Source organism: Pelodiscus sinensis, chromosome 3 (genome assembly GCF_049634645.1).
Source record: "Pelodiscus sinensis isolate JC-2024 chromosome 3, ASM4963464v1, whole genome shotgun sequence".
NCBI lineage: Eukaryota > Metazoa > Chordata > Testudines > Trionychidae > Pelodiscus > Pelodiscus sinensis.
Window position 1 is genome coordinate 2,375,697 of NC_134713.1, and position 26,992 is coordinate 2,402,688.

The window sequence follows — 26,992 nt, forward strand, 5'->3', positions numbered from 1 at the left end:
ATCCCTGACAGATGTCTATCTAACCTGTTCTTAAATATCTCCAGAGAGGGAGATTCCACCACCTCCCTTGGCAATTTATTCCAATATTTGACCACCCTGACAGTTAGGAATTTTTTCCTAATGTCCAATCTAAACCTCCCCTGCTGCACTTTAAGCCCATTACTCCTTGTCCTGTCCTCAGAAACCAAGAGGAACAAATTTTCTCCTTCCTCCTTGTGACACCCTTTTAGATATTTGAAAACCGCTCTCATGTCCCCCCTTAATCTTCTTTTTTCCAAACTAAACAAGCCCAGTTCATGAAGCCTGGCTTCATAGGTCATGTTCTCTAGGCCTTTAATCATTCTTGTCGCTCTTCTCTGGACCCTTTCCAATTTCTCCACATCTTTCTTGAAATGTGGCGCCCAGAACTGGACACAGTACTCCAGCTGAGGCCTAACTAGTGCAGAGTAGAGAGGCAGAATGACTTCACGAGTTTTGCTTACAACACACCTGTTGATACAACCTAGAATCATATTTGCTTTTTTGGCAACAGCATCACACTGTTGACTCATATTCAACTTGTGGTCCACTATGACCCCTAGATCCCTTTCCGCCATGCTCCTTCCTAGACAGTCGCTTCCCATCTTGTATGTATGGAACTGATTGTTCCTTCCTAAGTGGAGCACTTTGCATTTCTCTTTATTAAACCTCATCCTGTTTACCTCTGACCATTTCTCTAACTTGCTAAGGTCATTTTGAATTATGTCCCTATCCTCCAAAGAAGTTGCAGCCCCACCCAGTTTGGTGTCATCTGCAAACTTAATAAGCGTACTCTCTATCCCAATATCTACATCATTGATGAAGATATTGAACAGTACAGGTCCCAAAACAGACCCTTGAGGAACTCCACTTGTTATCCCTTTCCAGCAGGATTTAGAACCGTTAACAACAACTCTCTGACTACGGTTATCCAGCCAATTATGCACCCACCTTATCGTGGCCCTATCTAAGTTATATTTGCCTACTTTATCAATAAGAATATCATGCGAGACCGTATCAAATGCCTTACTAAAGTCTAGGTATATGACATCCACCGCTTCTCCCTTATCCACAAGGCTCGTTATCTTATCAAAGAAAGCTATCAGATTAGTTTGGCATGACTTGTTCTTCACAAACCCATGCTGGCTATTCCCTATCACTTTATTACCTTCCAAGTGTTTGCATAGGATTTCCTTAATTACCTGCTCCATTATCTTCCCTGGGACAGACGTTAAACTGACCGGTCTGTAGTTTCCTGGGTTGTTCTGATTCCCCTTTTTATAGATGGGCACAATATTTGCCCTTTTCAAGTGAGCAGCGTGCACCCGCTGCCCTTGCAGCCTGGCACAAAAGGCATCAGCGGACCTTGCTTCAGCTCCCAGCCCCGGCTCTGCCATTGCCTACGACCCAGGAACAAACAGTCCCCAGCCCCCCTCCGCTGCTTACCATGCTCGAGCGCCCACCACCTTGGCAGTGGCTGCTGCTTTCTACGTGCAGAAACGCTCGTCCCCGGCCCCGGGTTTGTCCACCCTTCCCCGGGTGCGAGTTGCTTCTTCCCCCTGCAGACGAGAGGGCGCCGGCGCACGCCGATCCAGCGGAGTAACGGCAGCCAGGGACGGTTTAGCAGAAATCCGTTTATTGTTCCAGCAGGCTGGGAGCCAAAGGCCTCTGACTTCCCAGTGAGCAGGCCCCCGGTTGCATGAACACTGAATACAGCTATGTACAGCGGGAGCTGTGGGCTGGGTGCCCCTAGCAGAGCTGGCCACGGGCCTGGCGCCCCACTGGTCTTACCCAACCAAGGGACTGAGAGCCCCTGGTCGACGCTGGGGGCACGGCTACCACCCCAGCTACATGGGAGCAGCCCTATCGAGCTTGACCTGGAGACCGGGAGGTTGCAAGGGGGAAGCTACTCCCCTGGACAGCACGGATGGTAACTCCCAGCCTCTACCCCCCATGTTAGGCACCCACTGCCCCACAGGCCGGGGGGAGATGAGCAGCAGCCAACACACCTACCTCTCTACTCAGCGTTAGAACGGGAGCTGGCGTAGCTTAAAGACGGACGAGGGGAGAGGGCTGCCGCCAAGCCCGAGCCAAAACCCAACGCGGCCACCTTGCTTGAGTGCAACCCTAGGCTGCACTCGCGGGAGCCAGAGCCCATGACAGCCTGCCAGAGGGGTTTCCTCCAGCCAGAGGGGCCGGAGGCTGCGTTTCTAAGCGGAACTCTTAGCAGCCCCCGAGCCGGACACGGGCTGAGCAGGTCCCACGGCCGGGCACGTGGCGTCTTCCCAGAGCCGGAAGCCATCCACACCTCGCCCGGGACACTACTCGCGGTGCCAGCGGGCAACCCCCCGAAAGCACAGTCCCCCTCCACCGCGGAGAAAGGAAATGGGATGGGGTTCAAGGGGCGACGAGTGCTCAGGCAAGTTACACAATCTCCTCCGGCCCCAGCCAGCTCGTTACCAGCCCGAGGACACGGCCCCAAGCTGCCGGCAGGAGCCAGGGCCCGAACGAGAGGGATGGGGGCGTGGCTCCAACAAGCCCCTCCTCCTCACCAGGATTGGCGGACTCAAGATCTGCCTCCTTTCGCTCCACTACCACCCAGCTGTCTCCTGCTCCTGCTGCCCGCGCCGGAGGGCTCGCTACCAGTGACCAGCGCATCTCCTGGTAGCAACGGCCCCTCCCTGCATGGACTGATGGGAAAACTACGCCCCAAGGGGGATCCGGAGCAACATTTTCTATCCCAAGGTGCCCACCGGGGGGGGGGCTTGTTCCTCACCAAGTCCCGGGGGGTTCTGCACTGCTGCATTCGGAGCCAGAGACGTTGCAGCGCCCCCCAGTCTGGGCAGCAGACTGCAGGGTCACTGCTCAGGTAGGAGCCTCCAGCCTCCCCCCCGCCCCCCCCCCCCCACACACACATCCCTCCCCCTAACAGCTGCTGAGCAATAAGCTCTGTACTTATCATAGGGACCAGACACGGCCATCGGGAGACAGAGCGCCTCTCCCCGCCTCGGAGCGCTCTGAACCACACAAGCGTCTCTCCGCAAAGCGAGCGCCAGGGCACCCGCACAGCTCCAATATCATGGCTGCGGTCTCGGCCCAGTTGTTTAGGATGGGGCGGGCCAGAACGGACGCACCCCTCTCCGCCCCGGGGGGATCTCCAGCCATTAAGAGAGGGTCAGAACACAGCCCCCGTGAGTGGCAGATTTACGGCCTCGCAGGCAGGGCCCGAGCGAGGGGATCACTGAGGGCAGGACACGCGCAGGGCAGGTGGGGAGGCCGCCGAGTTTCCCGTCATGCTGCTCTTTACAGAAAGGAGGGGTCCAAACTCCAGGCGACGTCTCCCGGCCGGAACGCAGGGAAGTCTCCCACAAAGGGGACGAGCGAGGCTCAGCCCATCTTCCTTGTCCCAGTCCTGGCTGCCAGGCGCTAGCTAGGAGCGGGACAGCCATCCCCCGCCGCTCCCTCCACAGCGTCCCGGCCCACGCCAGTCTGGGGTCCGCAGAGCCGCCGGGGAGGAGGCCAGAACTCGGTTCCCAACATCCGGCCGCGCTCCGCCGCGACCCTCAGTTCTCGCTGGCCTGGACGTACTCCTCGGAGGCCTTGGACACGGCCCGCAGGTACTGCCAGCTCAGCGCCGCCAGCAGCATGGCGCACGAGAGGTAGATGGGCGAGTAGTGGGCCCGGGACACGGCCACGCCCTCGGGCAGGCTCATCGTCCGGATGGAGACGATGATTTGCTGGGTCCGCTTGGCAGACGGGTCGGTGCTGGGGACCTTGCGATAGATCTGGCGAGAGAAAAACCCAGAGGAGATCAGGGAGCCCCCAGCACTCCCGGGACAGGGCGACACTCTCACAGCAATCCGGCCAGGAGAGCCACCGTGGGAGCAGAACTGCCCCGACTTGGCCTGCTCTGGCCCCACGGCCCTGGCTGGAGGTAGAGGCTGCACCCCCAAAGTCAGTCTGCAACAGCGTCCAAGCCCCAGTTTGGCTTAACAGCTACTAACCAGGGATGGGAGCACTGGACTACTTGGTCCTCCCTCCACTGTGCTGCCTCTGTATCAGAGGCAGCAATGGGGGGGCAGGAGCCAGTGCAGGGGGAGCCCATGTAAAAGCCAGTCCCCCCCCAGCACTGTCTCTGCCATGACACCTTTCCCCACCCCGCAGCTGCCTCTAACAGAGGCAACGGGGTTGGGGGGGGGAGGGGATAGGGGAGGCAGGTCTGGAAGCAGCCCCTGTCCACAGGTCCCAGCAGGGAGCTGCCTCCTTCCCCCCAACAGGGGCTGCTGCCCCTCCCAGAACCGAGCCCTGGCTGGGGCCATTGTGGGGGACCGAAGGCTGGAGACTGGCCACGAGCCGTGGGGGCAGACGCCCAAAGCCCAGCTCTGGGGTGCTGCAGCACAGAAGGGTGGGAGCCCCACGCTGCACATGGGGTGGGTCTGACCTCCGTCCCATAATGGCCATGCAGGGCAAGGACACGTTCTCTTCCTCCCCCGCCCGGCCCACCCAGCGGATTTGGGGGAGCTCTGATTTCCAGGACACGGGGTCAGGGGCTGCTCGTCCCCTCTGCGCCGCTGCGTTTTAAACGTCGTAAGAGCCACCGGGCGCAGCAGCTCCGGAGCGAGCCTCCTCGTCACGCTGCGCCGCGTCGTCGATACAAGTGCACCAGCTACACAATTAGCACCCGTTCCTCAACGCCCTTGCCACTAGCCCCGCTGGCGTTTCCACGGGACGGCCCCAGACGGGAGTCGGTTACATAAAGAGCAATCGACCAACGTCACACGGGAAACGTGTCCCGGAAATCGGAGCTCCCCCAAATCCGCTGGCTGGGCCGGGTGGGGGAGGAAGAGAACCTGCCCTTCCCCTGCATGGCCATAATCATGGAGGTCAGACACACCCCCAACAGTGTGGGGCTCCCGCCCTTCTGTGCTGCAGCACCCCAGAGTTGGGCTCTGGGCTTCTACCCCCACAGCCCCTGCTGGGGGTCAGGGGGGTCTGGGCTTCCTGCAACGCCTGCCGGGGCTCCAGGTATATGGGGTTGGGCTTCTGCCCCCCACAGCTCATGGCCAGACTCCAGCCTTCAGTCCCCCCCAGTGGCCCCAGCCAGGGCTTCTCTGCCCCCATGCTTCCTGCCAGGGCTCGGGGCTTCCACGCTTGGGGCAGCGGGGCTGGTCCAGCAGGGGCTCAGAGCACCCGTGGTTCAAATTGGCTGGGCCCCTTGGCACAGGCCCCAAAGGCCTGCGCATTGATCCGCCGCTGGCCACGACCACTGGCTGCGCCCTCCCGGCTGGGGCGCTCCCAGCAGCTTGGGACAGATCGAATCCCACCTCCCTGAGTCTCCTCCAGCCGCAGGAAGCTTCCCGACAGCTGCCTTCCGGAGCCTTGCTCTGCAGACCGCGCACAAGGGAGAGTGGCAGTCCTGCAACCCGCAGCCCCGGGACCCCTCTAGTTACAACACTGTCCAAGGTCGGCTGCCCACACCCGGAACCGTGAAACTGACCAATTTTACACCCTCTGGCCATGAAACTGACCAACACGACGCCAGGCCCCCTCGAGCTAAGCGCACAAACATTCGAATTGCTTTTCGCTTTGAAACCCTTGCAAAGCGGATCCCAGGGAAGAGGGGACCTCGACGTGTTCCCAGGAGAACGTTATTCCTCTGGCTAGGCCAGAGCTCCGAGGGATTTGTACGGCCATTAGGAGCGGCCTGACACTGGGATCTGGAACAATACTTGCACCGTGTTAGCGATGTCTATTGAAGAGGTAACTGACAGAGAACCCAGGGACTTCCTGGCACGCACAGACAGCTCGGTCTCATATACACTTCAGACTAGGGATGTTAAATATCCAGTTAATTGGATAGTCGAGTAATCTCGTGAATTCTTAGCGGTTAAGGGACTATTCTATAGTCTCTGGGGGGCCGGCAGCCAGTGTACTCTACGCACTGCTGCCTCAGTATCAGAGGCAGCAGCACTGGGTGCCAGGCAGGAGCTGCCAGCTGCCTGTCGCCTGCGCTGCTGCTTCTGATACAGCAGCAGCAGCGTGGGGTGGCAGCAGCCCCTGTCCGGGGAGGACTGTGCTCCGAGACCTGGCTCGAGCCGGAAACGAGACAGGCTGCCTGCCCACCCAGCTCCTACTACACTTTAAATACAGGGGGGTAGGTCCCGGACCTGACGGGAGCCAGGCTAGCCTGCTAAAAAATGTACTGGTGGGAGGGGAATGCATGTAGCCTATAGCATTGACCCGTCAGCTTTTGCTTATCAGTTAATCGACTCCACTGCTCCATCCCTCCTTCAGACAAGCGTCCCATCCACCCCGTACACGGAAATCCTGATGGAAGGGCGCCAGCGTCAACCGGACAAGTGTAGCGAGCCCCGCCCACGGGGATGTGACTCCGCCCTCAGCGTCTTCCAAGAATCAGGCTTGAACAGAATTCCTGCTCTCTGCTTCGGTACGGAGGGTGAACTCGGGACGCTGGGTCCAGTTTTGCCCTGGACCATACCCGAGGCAGGATTCTCCCCCCACATCCCCGAACGTCAATATTTACAAGGGGATTGTTTAAAGAGATTCCGCATCTTGGCAAGGGGCTAGGAAATAAACCAGCTGATTGTGTCCAGCTTCTGGCACTTGCCCTTTTGTGCTTTGGCTCCACTCCTCTGAAGAAGTGGGCCGTGCCCAGGAAAGCTCCCGACCCCGCCTATCGCGTCTCCAAGGGGCTACGGGACCACTCGTTTCTTCCGCCAGCCGAGGGAAGCTCCCCTCTAGTGAGCTGCCCAACAAACGCGACCTCCCGGCACCGAAGGCGGCTGGTTGGCCTGTGGGGGAGACACTCGGTTTCTCCGTGTAGATCTGATGAGGGACACAGCATAGCGGGTTTGTGATCAGCCCGTTCACACACCGCACAGCCGCATCGTCATCCAGTGTCTTGGTGAGACGGGGGATCTAGGCTATTTTTGTAACTCCTTCCCTGCCTCTCCCTTTCCCCATCTGCTGTCTGCCGGTCTCACTTGGGACAGGAGCAGGGCGAGCCAGGCAGCTGCCCAGGGCGCCAACTGACGGGGGTGGGAGGGCACCTGATGGCAGCTGTAAGGGGTGCACTGGCATACAGATGAGGACGCCTCCAATAAGCGTGCTCAGCAGAACACGGTACAACGCTTAACGCGAATCAGTGCATAACTGAACTCCTTTCCTGCCCTACGCTTCCGCAGACACTCTGGAAGGGGGGCAAGGGACAGAGGCTCACGCTAGTGGTTAATCTGTCATCCCCTGGGGCTTTTGCTCCTGCACAAGCCGTCCTAGCCTTTGCGAAAAGAGAAGGGTGGCTCTGCTCATCCATTGGGAAGCGCCGACCCTTCTGGAGAAGGGACTCTGGACTAGACACACGTGTAGCATCGGAGAAGGAAGCTGCCGCTTTCCAGCTTTTTCATGCTGCCGTTCCTAAAATCTCGTCCGCAGCTGGAGCTACAAGCAAAATGGCAGCTGCTGAGCCAGGGGATCACAGCAGAAACCCCAGCTTAGCCCCCAAGTGCCGAGCTTGCACGTAGGAAGAGTTCTGTTTGAAATCAGCCTTTCAAAGCGAGCTGCCGGTCCTACCTCTTCCACGTACTGATACATGATGGCCTTGACCGCCTGGATGTTGGTGGCATCCATCATTAACGTGACCGCTTGTCCTTTCCGAATCTTCACCACCCCCCTGAACACCTGCTTGTTGTTGTAACAGGCAGCCAGTGTGGCCACGGCCATCACCTAGGGAGAAAGGACAGGGAGAATGTATTCTGTACGTGCAGGCGCTGTGGAGGTTAGTGAGACTGGCACGTCTATGGAAGAGCAGAGCCACGTCACGGGGCCCAGGGCATAACAGCCCGCGTGGTGATCTGCGTGAGAAACGGAGTTCGTCGCCGAGAGGAAAGTCAGGCTTGTATTAAGGGGGCAAAAAGGGCAGGGGAAACGGCCGATCACACATCCCAGCCACGCACCCACCTGCGGAATAGCGCAGAAGTTGAAGACGCTTTGGTTCTTCAGCCTCGATAAGTAGGTGAGGACATCGGGGACGTGGTGCAGAGCGTTTGTGATCAGTTCGTTCAGGCACTGGACGGCCACGTCTATGTTCTCCGGCCTGGCGAGATCCGAGAGCTTCTTGGCGTACCGGCTCCAGACCTGGACGGCGACAGTGCGGAGTAACCCCGCCCAGCAGTTAGCTTGGCTGACGTTCGCAAACCCACCTGGCTACAGCGCGAAGCGAGACCCGGGACACACGGTTCATTCTGGACTCCACTCCCAGTACAGCGACCCGTTCACTAAGGCGAGAGGGGCCAGCAGCTGGATTGGGCCTGACTAAATGATGACGTTGTGGACAGGCAGGCAGGCGGATCCCATGCTCCTGGGAAGAACTGGACCCTGCCGGCACCTGTGAACTATCCATGCCTCTGATCCAGAAAGGCGTTTCTACACACAACTTTAAAGCACGGGGAGTAACCGCGCTGACCTCCTGTGTGTGGAAACGCTCTGCTGCACGGGGGCGGGTACAGCAGGGCCCTGTGTTATAGACGGTCAAAGGCGGTCTCCTGGCCTGACTGGACCCCCACCCTCCCCAGATTATAAGAACATGGCCATATCCTCTCCAGAGTGGTGGTGCAAGGAGCAGAGCAAGAGCATCCAGCATGGGGCCAGCAGAGTCTTCTCCAGACACTCTGCTGAACGGATGCATGATCGGTGTTCCCTGTCAGCCGGGAACTTGGGCAGCTGCTCAGAAGAAATTCCAGTGCCAGCCAGCTGATTAACAGCACCCATGGCTAGGATTCGCGCACCATGGTGCACCGCCGCGCACCATGGTGCACCGCCGCGCACCATGGTGCACCGCCGCGCACCATGGTGCACCGCCGCGCACCATGGTGCACCGCCGCGCACCATGGTGCACCGCCGCGCACCATGGTGCACCGCCGCGCACCATGGTGCACCGCCGCGCACCATGGTGCACCGCCGCGCACCATGGTGCACCGCCGCGCACCATGGTGCACCGCCGCGCACCATGGTGCACCGCCGCGCACCATGGTGCACCGCCGCGCACCATGGTGCACATAAAATGTATTCCACCATGGTGCACCGCCGCGCACCATGGTGCACATAAAATTTATTCCACACATGGACTAGAGAAAAATATGCACATGAATGGAGAAGATTCAAGGGAAAGTTGTGCATGACCAATAAATCTATTAATATTAATAAGAAACAGGGTCTTATCAGCACTGCTTTGTTCTACAATCAGACCCCAAAGCCTCTCCACTTTCTCCTGGATGTTTGTTTTCCCGGACAATTGAAGGGGGAGTTTGGGTTTTAACAGTGTTTCTGCTACTCCTTTCCACCCACTCCATGATGCGCAAGGCTTATTAATCCTAGCAACAGATGTTACCCACGGGACAGGCAGGCTGGCAAATTGTGACTTTCAGCTGTATCATTGCACAAGATCTAGGAGAGCCGAGGATTCCCTAAAGTTGAATTTGTGCAACTTCCTTTGAAAAAGGCCAGAAACCGTTGATACCAGAATAAGAACCGAATGAGAAATTCTGTGAAGTTCATCTCCTCACTCGCAGGCCTGGCCAACTCCAGAGCCAAGCAGCCACTGTATCTCACGCCCCTGTCTGCGTCGCACCTCTGAACACTTTCTAGTGACACAGAGGGGCAGCCGCCTTAGTCTGTATCTGCAGAAACAGCAGGGAGTCCTGGAGTTCCTACAGCTCCTCGATTTTGCTTGCTAATGAGGCCCAGCTAGTTCAAGTTCTTATCTAGAAAGAACGGTTCCGTTACCTCTCTGGGCCAGAACTCTCTCCCCTCCAGCTGGTCCTCCAGATAATCCCGGATGATGTTGGTTTTCTGAAGAAAGAGGCCCATGGAATTTGCAAGCGCCGTGTCCTGCCCTACGACAGGGTCTTCCAGCTGGGAGGCAGAGAACAGGCGGGACAGGCCAATGCCAACCAGCCCGGCCACGTAGTGACAGTACTGCAAGGAGCGGGAGAACACATCGAGCTGTGAACAGCGTCTCTGCTAGTGCAGGTGGCTACATCCAAATCCCCCCGGAGGTTACTGAACGTGCCTCTTGCGGGTCTGGAGGGGGCGTCCCCCCAAGCAGGCCAAGCCCATGTGGACGGCACGGCCGTGGGCTTTGGGCTCTGTCTGTGAATACAGAGCCACGCCGAGTGAGGGCTCCCTGGCCGGGCTCAACAGGAAACATCCGCACAACAGGCGTGCGCGACTCCCGGGGTGAATTCTCCACCCGGGGAAGCAGCAGGCGGGTCGTTTGCAGCTGGCAGCAGCCCGGGATGAAAGACCCACACGGGAGCAGCTGCTCATGCAGCCCGGCAGACACGCTCCAGGCCAGGGTTTAGGGCAGGGGTGGGCGAGAGGCTGCCAGCGAGCTCGATCCGCCCGCCAAGCCACCAGATCCGGCCTGCGGCCCCCTCGCTGCAGCCCTTAGGCCAAGATCAGTTCCCTTTTAGAAAGCCAGCTGATCTCGGCCCCAAGGGCATGGGGGGGGAGGAAGGAGACTACTCATGCTGCTCCCGCCCCCCAGCAAAATCTCTTCGCTCCCATTGGCCAATCTCTCAGTTTCCGGCCAATAGAAGCCAAGGATTTTTGCTGAGCACAGAGGCAGCATAGGAAGCTGTCTCCCTCCCTCCTCCCCCTCCTCTCTCATGGCCGGAGTGGAGCCTGCCTCTGGCACTCCAGCCCCTCCCTTCCCCAACCCTCTGTCCCCCACCCTGCACCCATACACCCCCTCCCAGATGTGGCACCCCAATCTCCTACCCCAGATCACACACCCCTCCTAACCTAGGTCACATCCCAAACCCCTGCACTCCAGTCCCCTGCCCTAGATCACACCCACCTCCTTCCCCCAACCACCCCCCCCACACTCCTGCACCCCAATCCCTTCCCCCAACCACCCCCCCCACACTCCTGCACCCCAATCCCTTCCCCCAACCACCCCCCCAGACTCCTGCACCCCAATCCCTTCCCCCAACCACCCCCCCCAGACTCCTGCACCCCAATCCCTTCCCCCAACCACCCCCCCCAGACTCCTGCACCCCAATCCCTTCCCCCAACCACCCCCCCAGACTCCTGCACCCCAATCCCTTCCCCCAACCTCCCTCCCAGACTCCTGCACCCCAATCCCTTCCCCCAACCTCCCTCCCAGACTCCTGCACCCCAATCCCTTCCCCCAACCTCCCTCCCAGACTCCTGCACCCCAATCCCTTCCCCCAACCCCCCCAGACTTCTGCACCCCAATCCCTTCCCCCCCCAGACACCTGCACCCCAATCCCTTCCCCCAACCCCCCTCCCAGACCCCGCACTCCCTCCACCAGTACCCTGGGGAGCGCAGCCCTCGGCCACTTTGCAAATACTGCGAGTGGCCCCCCCCCCCATCAAAAATTATTGCCCACCCCCATTTAGGGCGCATACTTGGCTTTGCAAGAAGCTGGCTGGGGGCCAGCGCCAGGGACGACAGTACTTTGGGTTCTGAGCCAAGGAGCCCCGGGCTCAGATGGCCCAGGTACCACGCGGCACGGCGGTTTCAATACGCTTTACCTAGCCGTGCACGTGGCTGCTCTCCCCCACAAGGCCAGGGACCAAACAGCTCTTCGGACTTTCACAGGGGCCGGAAAAGCACTCGACATTCATGGAGGTGAGGTCTGCCCATGGCTGAGAGCCAGGCTGGGTAGGAATGCTGTCCCTACTCCCCGTCTCTCAGAGGCTGGGAGTGGCTGACGGGAGAGGGATGGTTTGAGGATTCCCTGTTCTGTTCCCTCCCTCCGGGGCCCCTGGCATTGGCCACTGTGGGCAGACAGGCCCCTGGGCCAGATGCTCTGACCCAGTGCGGCCGTTCTTACGCGGACGCCTTGGGCGATGCACCCCGGGCAGCCTGCTTCTACGATGAGATCCCATCGAACAACAAGCTGCCCAGTTAACGCTCTGTCCTCCGCTCCTCGTGGGTACGACGCACGGCCAGGGCGAGCTGGACAACTCTCCCCCGCGTCACGAGGGAGCGGCAAGCGCAGGAAGCCGACCCCAAACTCGCGTTCTCACCTTATCCCACTCGTGCTGGGAGTCCACCTTCTTTTCCAAGAACTCTGCCATCCCAGCCCCCATCTTGTGGCAAATGTCCGCAATCACGTCTCGATACACCTTTGCCAGGCTCCTGAACTCCAAGGAGATCTGCAGCAGAAACCACAAGGACATAGACACTGGGCAGAAAGTGGCCTCTGTCAGTAGACTCAGGAGGGAGGAAAAATGTTATAGGCGCAGGGGTGTGATGTGGCTGCTCCGACAGTAGGGCCTGGCAAAATCCTGTCTGTCTCTAAACGGGAGCAGAGTCAAGCCCCACACCAGGAATTAGACAGACAAGGAACTGAGCGACTCACCGTTGGGAAGTCCTCCAGCACTTGCTTGTCCTTCTCCTGGCTCTCCGTGTATCTCCAGTCCGGCTGATACAGGTAGGAGTGGAAATCGTGCAACATGGGGACCTTGGTTTCTAAACTGATGGTCATATCATCCTCCACGGTGTCCAGGGCTCGGAGAACCAGGTAGAAGATGCACACAGCATGGCTATGGCGGGAGGGAAGGATTTCCTGTTAATTGAGGTTTTCTATTCATAGAATCACAGAGATGGAGGAGACCACAGGAGTCATCAAGTCCAGCCCCCTGCCCTAGGCAGGACCAATCCCAACTCAATCAACCCAGCCAGGGCTTTGTCAAGCCAAGACTCAAAAACCTCTGAGGATGGAGATTCCACCCCCTCCCTAGGGAGCCCATCCCAGGGCTTCCCCACCCTCCTAGTGAAATAGTTTTTCCTAATATCCCACCTAGACCTCCCCCACTGCAACTTGAGACCATCGCTCCTTGTTCTGCCACCTGCCACCACGGAGAACAGCCTCTCTCCATCCTCTTTGGAACCTCCCTTCAGGAAGTTGAAGGCTGCTCTCAAATCCCCCCTCACTCTTTGCTTCTGCAGACTAAACAACCCCAAATCCCTCAGCCACTCCTCGTAGGTCATAGGCTCCAGCCCCCGAATCATTTTGGTCGCCCCTCCGCTGGACCCTCTCCAATGCGTCCACCTCCTTTGTGTAGTGGGGGGCCCAGAACTGGATACAATACTCCAGATGTGGCCCCACCAGAGCAGAATAAAGGGGAATAATGACATCTCTGGATCTGCTGGCCATGCTCCTCTTAATGCACCTAACATGCCATTAGCCTTCTTGGCTACAAGGGCGCCCTGTTACACAGGTGAGCAGCTAAACATGAAATGAAACAAAGACATTTCTGATGCTGCACCCTGCAATGTATTTCTAGCTCTGCACACAAATCAGAGATGGGCCCAAGCCATAGCCTTCAGACCACTATTTCTACCACCACCCACCTCCGGGCACCGCAGAACCACGGCTCTGCTCCGGGCCATTCCTTCCAGAAAGGGCATTTACAACTACAAAGCCATGAAGCAAAAATGTTATTTCCCACCATCATCTGTCTCTGCAGCAGTGATGCCAGCGTTAAAACGGGAGTCCCTCTGAGAACAATGTAGCGGCCACCCCTGCAGACATAATTCCACCAGCTTTACATACCACATCTGCTCACACCAGGGGTGGACAATAATTTTTGGCCAGGGGCCACTTCAAAAATTTCTGAATTTTGACCACTCTGGAAGGGGCGGGCCCGGGATACTTCTGGATTCCCCACCCCCAGACTATGATTGGTCTGGGGGAGCGCCGGCCCGCCTCCCCTTTCCTCTAGGTGCCCATGCCCTGGTTGAGAGGAGACGTCCCACGCCCCCCCACCCAGGCCAATCAGGGGGAACGTGCGAAGTCTTCTCCCGCCTGCCAGGAGCGTGCGGCACTTCTAAGGGCGGGGCCAGGGCGGAGGAAACTTTGCACGTTTCCCCACCCCCGAGTCCCTGATTGGCCGGGGGAGCGGATCCCAAATCTGGCCCACGGAGGCCCTTTTGCCCACCCCGGCCTAGACTAGGGGTGGGGAACCTCCGGCCCCTGTAACACTTTGATACAGGCCGTGGACGGCATCCGGCCGCTTTCTCTTTCTATCCTGCTGCCTGTGCCACCGGATTTCCCGGCAGTGTCTCAGGCAGCAGGAGCCAGTTGAAATGGCTTGCGGCTGCCTGTTGTGGCGCTACCCCATCGGCGCAATGAGCTCTTTAAACAGCCGCAGCGACGCCGGCACCGGGGGAGCGGCCGGGGCTAGGAGCTGGGAGCCTTTTGCTGGGTCTTTAACTCAAAGCCTTTAACCCCAGACAACTCCAGGGGAAGGCTAGTTCCCAGACCCTCCCCTTCCACCCCAGGCCCCTCCTCTTCCTGGGTGAAGCCGGCCCGAGACCACCTACCAAAATACATTAAGCAGCCCCCCTGCAAAAATTATTGCCCACCTCAGCCTAGGCAGAGAATCAATAAAGGCCCCACTGTAGAGACCGGGAATTCCTGCTTCCTTATAAGCGTGGGCTAGGCCTTAAGATGCTAGAAATGAAGGATGGTCCAGTAGCTAGTGCGCCAACGTGGAGCCTGGCCTCAATTCTCTGCTCTGCCACAGACTTCCTGCATGACCTTGGCACAGTCCCTTAGCAGAGAGGGACTATACAGCACTGTCCTACCTCAGGGTGGTTTGAAGGGTGTGAGGAGCAGGAAGGGACGTCATGGAAGTCCCGCCGATACCCACACAGCATTTCCTGCGACCGAGGCTGGCCATTCCACTCCCACTCCACCCTTCCCCTCAGCCCAAAGGTGGAAGGAAAGGGCCTTGAATCTTTACACTGTGAGACTGGAGTGCATTTTATGTGCTCGCAAGTGGAATCTTAGCCCTACAGGGGCAGACTCTTCAGTGGCTTGCAACACACCCCAGTGCCGTTAGACACGCACACACACTCCTCCCCCTCCACTTCTCCTTCAAACTGCGTTTTGCTGGCTTGCTTGCTGCCGGGGTAGGCGAGGGAACGTGGAGTTTCCCATCCAGGGGCTGCCTTCTCCACAGACAGATGCAACACTGAGCTCAGAGAGATCCAAACTAGCAACAACCCTACACAAGAGCCACACAAGAAACATCACCAAACCCAGCAGGCACAAGGGCCCGGGAGAAATACGACTTTCCAAGGGGGAAGGCTAAACTCTTCTCTGCCAGCTGACCCTTTGCTGCAGCGGCTTTTCTCCCCTCCTGCTCTGCGGCAGCCGGGCCCTGGGATCCAAGCAGGAAAGCCCGGGGCCGGGATCTTGGCATGCAAGCAGACGTATTCCCGGTGTGATTTCAAGCACCGAAATCTACGAAGATTTCTGTTAGCAACGGCCGATGCAACACGGTGCCTGAGTTTGACTCCTCTTCTCTAGCCTGCGGTGGGGTTTTGATCAAGAAATCGTTTCTCAACGCTCTGACATTTGGGGGGTGCAAGGACTGCAGGGGCCTGCTCGGGATGGACACTCATTTAATTAGTTAACCGGTTAAACAGACCTTTAAATGGTTAACTGGCTAGACAGGGCGGGGCGGGGGGGGGGGGGGGGCACTCCACCTCAGCTGGGCCTGAGCAGCCCCAGGCCCTCAGCAGGCTGTTCCAGCCCCTCAAGTTAACCCTTCACATCCTTAGTTCCAGCCCTAGCATCAGGGATGAAAGTAACATACATTTCTTACAGGTACTGGGGTACTGGGTTTGTTTAGTTTAGAAAAGAGAAGATTGAGGGGGGACATGATAGCCGTTTTCAGGTATCTAAAAGGGTGTCATAAGGAGGAGGGAGAAAACTTGTTCATCTTGGCCTCTAAGGACAGGACAAGAAGCAATGGGCTTAAACTGCAGCAAGGGAGGTTTAGGTTGGATGTTAGGAAAAACTTCCTAACTGTCAGGGTGGTCAAACACTGGAATAAATTGCCCAGGGAGGTTGTGGAATCCCCATCTGTGGAGATATTTAAGAGTAGGTTAGATAAATGTCTAGCAAGGATTGTCTAGACCTGTGGTCACCAACCAGTAGATCGCGATCTAGCGGTAGATCTCAGGGGCTCTAAGAGTAGCTCTTGAGCCCACTCTGAACTGCGCGCCTGCGCATTGCATTTACATTAGATTTCCTCATTTGAGGAGCAGCTACTCACTGATCAACAACACAGGTGAGTAGCTGCGAGGAATGGTGGGAGCTGGGAGGTCTGGAGGGCTGAAACACCCCAGCCAGCTGACTGTGGCTTTCAGCTGAAAGAAGCTGCCCCACACTCCAGCTGATTGGCGGCTTCTCCTCTGCGCCTGCACACGTGGAGCTTGGTGCACCCTGGCTGAGCGCCATGGCCAGCTGGCCAGGCAGCTACTTCTCTTCCCTCCAGCCCGGATGCCCTGCGCTCAGCCCAGGGAGGCTGCATTTAGCTCCAGCTGTGCTGGGGCAAGCTTCCCAGGCTGAGTGCAGGATCACAGATGCCCATCTGATGGACTGTATACGACTAGCAATCTCAGACTACCACCCAGACTTCAAGACACTGGCAGATATTGTTCAGTCACAGGTGTCACACTGAGACTTTGTTATTGGAAGAAAAATATATAATGATCAATCCTTGATTTTAGATTTACAAAATAGCAGAGAACAAAATGTATAATTGTAAATGCTTCATTTGACATTTAAATAGCATGAATTAAAAACAGACCATTTATTTCATAACTATAAACATGTGATTTTAATTTTATATATTGCATCATTTAAAAATAAACTGTTTAACAGAGTGTATAAGGGCTGGGGATAGCAAGTGATGGACAAGAGAATAGAGAGGGCGGGGCTTCAAGGAAGGGGTGGGGCGGTAGATCTTCGCCTGTTCTGAGACTTAAAAAGTGATCTTGGGTGTAAAAAGGTTGGAGACCACTGGTCTAGACAGTATTTGGTCCTGCCACGGGGGCAGGGGACTGGACTTGATGACCTCTCGAGGTCCCTTCCAGTCCTAGTGTTCTATGATTGCAATCCGTCGGGTGCGGGGGCAGCAACAGGACAGGACCTGTAAGAAATGTAAGTGTGGGATACAGTGCAGGGGGTCGTGTTATGGGGGTGGGGGGAGGGTGGCCGCTCAGGGCAGAAGGCTGGATGCAGGGGCTGAAGGCTCTAACTGGGAGTGCAGGCTTTGGGGTGGGGCTAGGGATGAGGAATTTAAGGTGCAGGCTGCCCCAAGGCAACAGCAGGGAGAGAGGACTCCCCGCAGCAGCACCTGGGTTGGGGCTAGGGAGGAAAGGTGCCTCCCTGAACTGAAGAGCTCTGGGGTGAGGCCATGGGATAGGTGCCTCTCCCCCAGGCATGGCAAGTCCAGGCCCAGGGTAGGGGCAACTCCCCTGTGGTCGCGGCAAGTCTGGGGCTGCACTGAGGCCAGGCAAGGGGCATCTCCCCCTCCCTGGCAGCAGGCCCGGGGCGGGGATCAAGGCAGAGGTGCCTCTCCCATAGCAGCCCAGAGCACCTGTGCTTAGATAATGACTGCTTCAAAGAGATCCCGCAACGGTTCATTAAGTCCTGTGCGTCTGGCGCTCTGGAGAGGTTTCCGAGCTCCCGAACAGCGATGAGCTAAGACAGTAATGAGCAGGGATAGATGACAAAGCAACAGGAAAGGGAGGGGATCATTTAGCTATTCGTGATTACACTTCACCTGGGCTCCGTTTTATTCAAGGAGGATTTTTGTGTGTGAAAAAATTGTAAGTATTCCGCAGTGCTAGCCAAGGTCTCACGGAACACACTTCGGGCGGGCCGGGGGAGGAGGATAGAAAGTTTGGCTTTTGTTTGGGAATAATGCAAACCACATGCATGCTTACACTTATCCAGACCTGTTCTTATCACCAGGGGCGGCCCGTCCATATAGGTGAACTAGGCGGTCGCCTAGGGTGCCAAGTTAAATGGGGCGCCAAACAGTGGTGCAATATCGTTGAGGGGTTTGGAGGTGGGGGCGCCAATTGCCTGGTTCGCCTAGGGTGCCAGTTGCTGGCAGCTAGTCTAGGGCCGGCCCTGCTTATCACACAGTATTTTTACATAATCTCTCCTATCCCCTCTTTTTTTAAATTCCCAAAAGGAACATTGGGAGCTAGGAGTTAGATATAGATATAATGGAGATTGCCTATCTCCTAGAACTGGAAGGGACCTTGCAAGGTCATTGAGTCCAGTCCCCTGCCTTCACAGCAGGACCAAGTACCATCCCTGATGAATTTTTGCCCCCAATCCCTAAATGGCCTCCACAAGGATTGAACTCACCGCCCTGGGTTTAGCAGGCCAATGCTCAAACCACTGAGCTATTCTGCCCCCCAGGAGTTGTACAGGAGATGTTTACAAAAGGTTGCTACCAATCCCAGAGGCTATAGGCTTAATTGGCGCGGTGCCTTAGCTCTGGGCTATAACTCACGTTGCAAAAGATGCCAAGCAAAAACTGTCCAAGATGTGCTAGTTTCCGACAACAGTAACCGGGGGCACTCAGAGTGATGACGGGAGCTCTGCCCTTGACACCCCCAAGACGGGTGTCTATACACTGCAAGGGGCATGAACACTTCCCCACCGTTTCGAAAGCCCCGAGATAAATAGCTATTGGCTAAAGTTAAGAAATACAATCAAACCCAGGGCTACTCAACTCTGGAAGCCCTGTGGCCCATGATGATACTCACAGCACATGCCGAGGGCCGCAACTTAAGTTGGTTGAATATACATGCAAATATATGCAAATAGTGTCTTTCACACTGACAGGCATGAATACAAAGATTAAGGCAAGACTACGCAACACGCAGGCCCCATTTAAGTCAGTTCTGCTGATATTAATAAAATGGAATAGTGACCCGATTTCCACTCACAGGACAGCACTTTTAATGAGCAATGACAGTCCAGGAATTTAACGACTAAAATGCATCTCGACAGACGACCATGATATTGACTCGCCATTGTGGAGTGTGTTCCCTGTGGAGGCCACGTTCAAAGGATCGTATCTGCAGGCTGCGTGTTGAGCCCCGCGTAAACCCAAACCACACCGCGGGCCGCAAACCAAACAGGCCGCGTGTTGAGTAGCCCTGATCAAACACATCCCAGCCCACAAAGCGTAGCTCTGAATTCCCAGGCTGCTTATTATTAGAGACTGTAGCGTCTTTGAGCCCCAGGCAAGAGCCAAGGACTCCTGGGGTTACAAGCTGTATAAACAGAAGATGAGGACCAGCCTGCCCCCAAGGCCTTAACATCTAAAACAAGACGGACACAGCCCGACGGAAGGCGGCGCGTAAAAAACACAAGTGAGCCCAACCGGCTCAGTACACCAGGCACATAGCATGTATTTGTTTTCAGCGCATGGATCTGCGCTAGCTACGCCGACCTGTCCCTCAGAGGCTCTCTAAACACTGCTGTAACGTGCAGGGCACAGAAACAATTTCGGACTTTCATTCAGCACCACGAGGGGTTTTAGCATGTCCAACGTCACTGCAAGCTGAGCAGAGATACCGCTATTCAGGATTATGTCCCCGCGCCGCTAATAAAAAGAACCCCCAACGCTAAAGCCTTTGCTACTTCAGTTCCCAAAAGTCCCATGCGACTTTTACAAGAATGACGATGATATCCATGTTGGAGCGATCATTCTTTCTACCCTACGCTGTTAAGGAGCGTCGAAGTGCAATGTTCTATAGCTGTCTTGATCCATTTGTGTTGGCGATAGTACAGAGCCAGGAGAAGCAATCCCTCTAACAGGGGTTGCAAAGTTTTATACTGGTATGCACTATGACTGATGAAAAACTAAGGGCCAATGACACTGGGCCTTTGTACAAATATGCTATGCCCAGAGCACCTGCGATCTAGGTAAGACCACATGGCACAGGCGAGCTCACAGCAAAAATGAAGCGGGGATGGAAAAAAAGCAGCAATAGAATGGCAAAGTCACAGACAACTCCGGGCATACATGGCAATTTCAAAGGGTCTGGCTACACTCATGATGTTGTTCGCCAGGGGGAGGGTGTTGAAGCACCTGTGAATGACAAGGTTTTGCTGTGTCAGATGAAAGTGCAGGAGCTGCTTCAGTGAAACCCCCTCTTCGTGGGTGGCAGTATTTTGTCAGCAAAAGTGCTAACACGGCGTTTACGCAAGCGGACGTTGAGCGATACGGCGGCGATGACACAGCCTTGTCACTGAAAGCTGCACAGTGCAGACATACCCACACTAAGAACATAATATAAAAATGGCCGTACTGGGTCAGACCAAAGGTCCATCTAGGCCAGTATCCTGTCTGCCGACAGTGGCCAGCACCAGGTACCCCAGAGGGGGTGGACCAAAGACAATGATCAAGCGATTTGTCTCCTGCCATCCATCTCCAGCCCCTGAGAAACAGAGGCCAGGGATACTATTCCTTAGCCCCTGGCTAACAGCCTTTTATGGACCTAACCTCCATGAATGTATCTAGCTCTTTTTTAAACTCTGTTATAGTCCTAGCCTTCACAGCCTCCTCTGGCAAGGAGTTCCACAGGTTGACTGTGCGTTGTGTGAAGAAGAACTTTCTTTTATTAAAGCGACAAGGAGTCCTGTCGCTTTTGCAGATCCAGACTAACACAGCTACCCCTCTGATTTCTTTTATTAGTGTTAATGCTACCCATTAATTTCATTTGGTGTCCTCTAGTTCTTATATTATGAGAGCAAGTAAATAACTTTTCTTTATTCACCCTCTCCACACCACTCATGATTTTATAGACCTCTATCATATCCCCCCTCAGTCTCCTCTTTCCTAAACTGAAAAGTTCCAGTCTCTTTAGCCTCTCCTCACATGGGACCAGTTCGAAACCCCTAATCATTTTAGTTGCCCTTTTCTGAACCTTTTCCAATGCCCAAAATATCTTTTTTTGAGGTGAGGAAGCCACATCTGTATGCAGTATTCAAGATGTGGGTGTTCCGTAGCTTTATATAGGGGCAGTAAGATATTATTTGTCTTATTTTCGATCCCTTTTTTAATAATTCCTAACAACCTATTTGGTCCCGTCCCCCCACACACAAACACACACACACACACAGCCTGTTCATCACTACAGGAAGTTAATGTTCCTGGAGCAGACCAAGGGAGGACCAAAACATCTCTCCTTTTCAAGGCGCTGCACTAGGTCTCCAGAAAGCTAGTTTCAGTTCCTGGCTCCGCCACTGCCTTCTGAGATCATCTTGAGCAAGTCACTTAATCCCTGCATACCACTTCTGTAAAACAGCAGCAGTACATCCTTGCCTCTCAGGGGCACTGTACAGGAGCTCAGTTATGGATTACAGCAGGGGTGGGAAACCTTTTTTGGGTCGGAGGTTGCTGACCCACAGAAAAATCAGCCAGGGGCCAAATACAAGTGAGAAGCAAAAAACCCCCAAACAAACCCTCACCAACATGGCCCCCAACTGAGGAGAAAGGCACTCCCCACATTCCCCCTCGCACACCAGGGGGGCCAGGCTAGTAGATTTTGTGTGTTCCATGGTGGGGCAGATGGAGCACCAGCATCTGCCCCAATAGTGGGGTGGGGCCCTGAGCCTTGGGGGTGGGATCCATGCAAGCCAGGGCCACATCCAACCCCTGGATCTTAGGTTCCCCACCTCTGGATTACACGCACAAGGGGCACAGAAGTACTAAGGCAGACCCTTGGCTAAGAAGTACCAAATATCATAGGTACGTTTAACTAGTGCACTTTGTTCATTACTTAATTGGATCCCTGACATAAATACTCCATATTAAAATACATGGACCCCATAAAAGCTTAAGCCCTGTCCGTCTGCATCCATCTGTTATTTCTTCTCCTACATTTAGACTAAACTGCTGGGGGAACAGATGATCTTTTTGTTCCATGGTCAAAAGACCAAAAGATTAGGGCCGGTCCAGCACAAGGGCTCCTAGGTGGAGCGGTAACACAAACAACAAACAACTCCTTGGCACTCAAGATCACAGCCCCGGCAGCGTGAGGTTGACACATCCACATGGACCCTGTCACCTGTACCCCGTGCGGTGCGCTGCTGGCAGGTGGTAGCTGTAGAGACAAATGCTGGGAAGGCGCTAGAGGGAAACTAACTTCGCACTCCGGCTGCACATTTTCACACAGCTCTGGGGAGCCTCCTAGCAGCAGGAGACAAACGCCCAACTGAGAGCAGAGTGGAGGCCCATGGCCCTAGGGCCTCATCCCCCAGGGTGGTACACAGGGCCAGCCCCCCCACCTGGGGCAGGGCAGCAGACAGGGATCCGGGACCACGCCCTGCAGCCAAGCAGGCTGTGAGAAGGAGCACCTACCCCGGCTGTGGCCAGACACGTGGGCGGGGGTTTAACCCGCAGCTCCCCCCCCGGGCTCTCCCCGCAGCTCCCCCCCCCCCCGGCGCTTTCCCCGCAGCTCCCCCCCCCCCCCGGCGCTCCCCCCAGCTCCCCCCCCGGCTCTCCCCGCAGCCCCCCCCCCGGCTCTCCCCGCAGCTCCCCCCCCGGGGCTCTCCCCGCAGCCCCCCCCGGCTCTCCCCCGGCGCTCCCCCCGCAGCTCCCCCCCCCCGGCTCTCCCCGCAGCCCCCCCCCGGGCTCTCCCCGCAGCCCCCCCCCCCGGGCTCTCCCCGCTGCCCCCCCCCCCGGGCTCTCCCCGCTGCCCCCCCGCACTCACCGCAGCTCCCCCCCCCCCGCACTCACCGCAGCTCCCCATCCAGGGCCTGGATGACGGCGGCGAAGCTGCGGCTGGTCTGGTCCAGGTGTCGGTAGCAGGCGCGGAGGCTGTCGCTGAGCGCGTCCTGCGGGCAGAGCAGAGGGGCCGGGGGCTGGAAGCGGGGCGAGGCGGGGCCCGGCCCCGGGGGGGAGCCCGGCTGCGGCAGGCGGGTGGCTCCGCGGGGCCGGGCCCCGGGCGGCGGCAGCGGCGAGGCGGGTCCGCGCGGGCCCCGCGGCGGGGAGAGGGCCAGGGTGCGCTTGAACAGGGCCACGGCCTTGGTGCTGGCGGCCATGGGCGGGCGGGGCCGCGCGGGCCGGAGCGACACAAGGAGGCGCCCCCCAGCCCCGCCAGCTGCACTCCGCCCCCCCAGCCCCGCCCCCCGCCAGCTGCACTCCGCCCCCCCAGCCCCGCCAGCTGCACTCCGCCCCCCCAAATCCCGCCCCCCGCCAGCTGCACTCCGCCCCCCCAGCCCCGCTAGCTGCTCTCCCCCCCCCCCCGCTAGCTGCACTCCGCCCCCCCAACCCCGCCCCCCGCCAGCTGCACTCCGCCCCCCCAGCCCTGCTAGCTGCTCTCCCCCCCCCCGCTAGCTGCACTCCGCCCCCCCAACCCCGCCCCCCGCCAGCTGCACTCCGCCCCCCCAGCCCTGCTAGCTGCTCTCCCCCCCCCGCTAGCTGCACTCCGCCCCCCCAACCCCGCCCCCCGCCAGCTGCACTCCGCCCCCCCAGCCCTGCTAGCTGCTCTCCCCCCCCCGCTAGCTGCACTCCGCCCCCCCAACCCCGCCCCCCGCCAGCTGCACTCCGCCCCCCCAGCCCCGCCCCCCGCCAGCTGCACTCCGCCCCCCCAGCCCTGCTAGCTGCTCTCCCCCCCCGCTAGCTGCACTCCGCCCCCCCAGCCCTGCTAGCTGCTCTCCCCCCCCGCTAGCTGCACTCCGCCCCCCCAAAATCCTGCCCCACTGCCAGCTGCACTCCGCCCCCCCAGCCCCGCCCCCCGCTAGTTCCACTCCTCGCCCCCCCAGTACTGCTAGTCCCGTTCCGTCCCCCCAGCTGCACTCCGCCCCCCCAGCCCCGCCCCGAGCAGTGCCCCCAGTCCCGCTCCGCGCCCCCCCCCGCTAGTTCCACTTCTCGCCTCCCCAATCCCGCTCCGCCCCCCCCAGCTGCACTCCGCCCCCCCCCCCCAGCCCTGTCCCGAGCCGCGCCCCCAGCCCCGCTCCGCCCCCGCTGGGAACCGCCCCGCGGACACCGAGCCTCCTCCTCGCGTCCCGGGGACACTGCGCCGCCTCCTCCCCCGGCCCCGCTAGTCCCCGGGAGAGCGCCCCTCCTCCCGAGGTCCCCGCCCCTCTGCGTTTCGGGCGCCCGGCCAGAGACCAAAACGCCCCCGCGCTCCGAGGGACGGAGCCTCCCAGCGGGGCGCCCCAGCGCACCCCCCCTTCCGTCTGAACCAGCATTGAGCCTCCCCTTTCTCCCACCCCCAGCTCCTTAACCCTTCGTGCCACCCCCCCCCCCCATGCGTACAGGTGCTGGGGACGAGAGAACTCCCCCCCCCCCAGCAAGCGAGAGGCGCTGAGGCACCCGCATCCCAAACTGCCCTGGACACTTGCTCAGACCCCCTCAGCTTCCAGCAGCTCCTGCGATCATCCTCTAAACTCCCTCCCCCATCTCTCTCCCTAACATGCTGCAGCCTCATCGCAGATCTTAAATGCCAGGGCCCCCTTCTCTGTGCTCTGCTGGAATTACAGACTGGCATTGGCCACCGTGAGCAGACAGGACCAGGGTTAGATGGACCTTTGGTCTGACCCAGCCTGCCCCTTCTTAGATCATCTCAGCATGATCAGCTGGAGATTTAAATGGACAAAGACTTGGAAGCTTGCTTGGGAAGAGCAGGAAATTTTTAAAGATTTTCCTCAGGGTGAAGGACTCACCTCTCATAGAAAGGGGCAGAAGTGTGAAGACAACTGGTTAATTAAACCTGGCACTACCTACCACTCAAGAGTAACTGCTAATGGGCACCAATTTGGGACCACAAAGTAAGGTATAGATCCCGCTAGCTGATCAAAATAGAGGGAATGAACTCTGGTCCTAAAGAATCCAGAATCCAGTGCTGTATTAATCACATCATCAGTTACTCTTGAAACTCATTTTACTTGGGATCCTAATACTCCAAGTCACCCTGTTTGGAGGCAGGGCATCTGCAGATATAGATGCAAATATCCACCACTCATTTTGGTGGGTCCAAATTTTGTATCTAGGCAGGACTCCAGATCTGTGGGGCTGGATACAGGATGCTCTGTGCTGTGCTGACTTCATTGGGGTTCCCCCTATGCTGTTCAGCTTTTGTGGGCCAAAATTGGTGACTATTAGCAGTTACTCTTCAGACGGATGGTGGGGTCTTCAAGACATGAGCACGAATGGTGATTTATTTATCACTACTGTACAGGTCAACATTGACCTGATCTTTCTACAGGCACATAGGCAGGTGCCTGGATGCACCTGTTTTTTCTCCATGAGCACTGACCAGAGATATAGGAGAGAGAATTTCAGGGATAGGAAAGGACTGTGGAAATGCTGCTTCCCCATCTTTGGTCCTAGAGAAGTCAAAAAGGAAACAGGCCCCATCTTTCAGAGCCTGGGAAGGAGCAACTCCCAGGCTACGTCTAGACTGGCATGATTTTCCGGAAATGCTTTTAACAGAAAAGTTTTCCGTTAAAAGCATTTTCAGAACAGAGCGTCTAGATTGGCACAGACGCTTTTCCGGAAAAGCACTTTTTGCAGAAAAGCGTCCGTGCCAATCTAGATGCGCTTTTCCGCAAAAAAGCTCCGATCGCCATTTTCGCAGTCGGGGCTTTTTTGCGGTAAACAAATCTGAGCTGTCTACACTGGCCCTTTTGCACAAAAGCTTTGCGCAAAAGGACTTTTGGCCGAACGGGAGCAGCATAGTATTTCCGCAAGAACACTGACAATCTTACATGAGATCATCAGTGCTTTTATGGAAATTCAAACGGCCAGTGTAGACAGCTGGCAAGTTTTTCCGAAAAAGTGGCTGATTTTTCCGGAAAAACTGGCCAGTCTAGACACAGCCCCAGGATTTGGGTCTGATGAGACCATTCCTGAGTCTATTTGTCTTACAGACCCAGCCCCCTCCCCAGCAAAAGGGAGCAGGTGGCTAACAAAGAATGGGCCATACTGAGTCAGACCAAAGGTCCATCTAGGGAAGTAGTGGAATCTCCATCCCTAGAGGTGTTTAAGTCTTGGCTTCACAAAGCCCTGGCTGGGTTGATTGAGTTGGGATTGGGCCTGCCTTAGGCAGGGGGCTGGACTTAATGACCTTCTGCGGTCTCTTCCAGCTCTATGGTTTTATGATGCTATGATTCATCCAGCCCAGTATCCTATCTGCCCAGAGTGGCCAATACCAGATGCCCCAGAGGGAGGGAACACAATAGGTAATCCTCACGTAATCCCTCCCATCACCCATTTCCAGCCAAACAACGGCTAGGGACACCATTCCGACCTGTCCTGGTTAATAGCCATTGATGGACCTAACCTCCATAAATCTACCTAGCTCTTCTTTTAACCCTGTTAAAACCCTGGTCTTCACGACATCCTCTGGCGAGGAGTTCCACAGGTTGACTGTAATCTCTCTTCCTAAGGGACCCGGTCCAGACCCCTCCTCATTGCTGAGCCCTTGTCCCAATGCCCAGAGATCTCGGCACCCAGGAGGCTGGTGCAATCCCCCCCGTGCAGCACCCAGGAGGCTGGTGCAATCCAGGAGGCTGGTGCAATCCCCCCGTGCAGCCCGGAGCTGATTTTCCACCCGCTCCCTGCAAAAGGGGCTGCTTCCCGGGGCGGCAGCGCCGTGCACGGGCCGGGTCCCCGGGAGCGCGCGCTGCTCACCTGCTCGGGCCGGGCCATGCCGGGCGCGCCGCCGCCCATCCGGAAGCGCAGCAGGTTGTAGATCTCGCGCGAGCGGCCCAGCCAGCTGCCCAGCCGCTCCATGGGCCGCCGCGCGCGCCGAGCTGCCCCTGTCCCTGCCCCTGCCCGCTCCGCGCGCGAGCATCTTCCCTGCGCGGCGCTCGAGGCCGCCGGGCAAGCCCCGCCCCGCCCGCCGTTCCGGCCAATCGGTGCGCGGCGCTCGCGGCGGGCGGGGCTCTCATAGGTCGCCCCTTTCTCGCACCAGGAAGACGCTGGCCAACGGCCCGGCTCCCGGGCTGGTGTGACGGATGAGGCCCGGCGCTGATTGGCTGAGTGGGGGGCAGGGCGCCGCCCCTTCGTCCCTCGCGAGGCGAGCGGGTGAGGAACAGGAGCCGGGTTTCTTAAAGGGACCGCGACCGTTTCCCCTCACTCCCCC

General features: G+C 57.5%; 1 protein-coding gene across 2 annotated transcripts; it reads right to left on the reverse strand.

Moving 5' to 3' along the window:
• Positions 1-1,637: 1,637 nt before the first annotated feature.
• On the reverse strand, positions 1,638-26,698 carry LOC102453483 (squalene synthase-like). Of its 2 annotated transcripts, XM_075923232.1 has the most exons (8): positions 26,539-26,698; positions 22,639-22,736; positions 12,429-12,612; positions 12,094-12,222; positions 9,820-10,011; positions 7,996-8,172; positions 7,609-7,761; positions 1,638-3,803 (listed from the first exon to the last, which is right to left on the reverse strand). In XM_075923232.1, the coding sequence occupies exons 1-8, from the start codon at positions 26,638-26,640 to the stop codon at positions 3,582-3,584; spliced, it is 1,257 nt and encodes a 418-aa protein (XP_075779347.1). In that variant the 5' UTR covers positions 26,641-26,698; the 3' UTR covers positions 1,638-3,581. The 2 variants fall into 2 exon arrangements, with proteins under 2 accessions (XP_075779347.1, XP_075779346.1); XM_075923231.1 differs by lacking the exon at positions 26,539-26,698 and having other exon boundaries at positions 22,639-23,029.
• Between the last annotated feature and the right edge of the window lie 294 nt (positions 26,699-26,992).

Bases quoted from the DNA above. Each gene is read 5' to 3' on its own strand.
- LOC102453483 (XM_075923231.1), bottom strand. From the start codon at position 22,943: ATGGCCGCCAGCACCAAGGCCGTGGCCCTGTTCAAGCGCACCCTGGCC. The intron at 12,613-22,638 runs GTGAGTGCGGGG...CTCCCGCCATAG, and splicing joins GCCCTGGATGGGGAGCTGCG to CCATGCTGTGTGCATCTTCT. The intron at 12,223-12,428 runs GTGAGTCGCTCA...TTTCTGCTGCAG, and splicing joins TGCTGGAGGACTTCCCAACG to ATCTCCTTGGAGTTCAGGAG.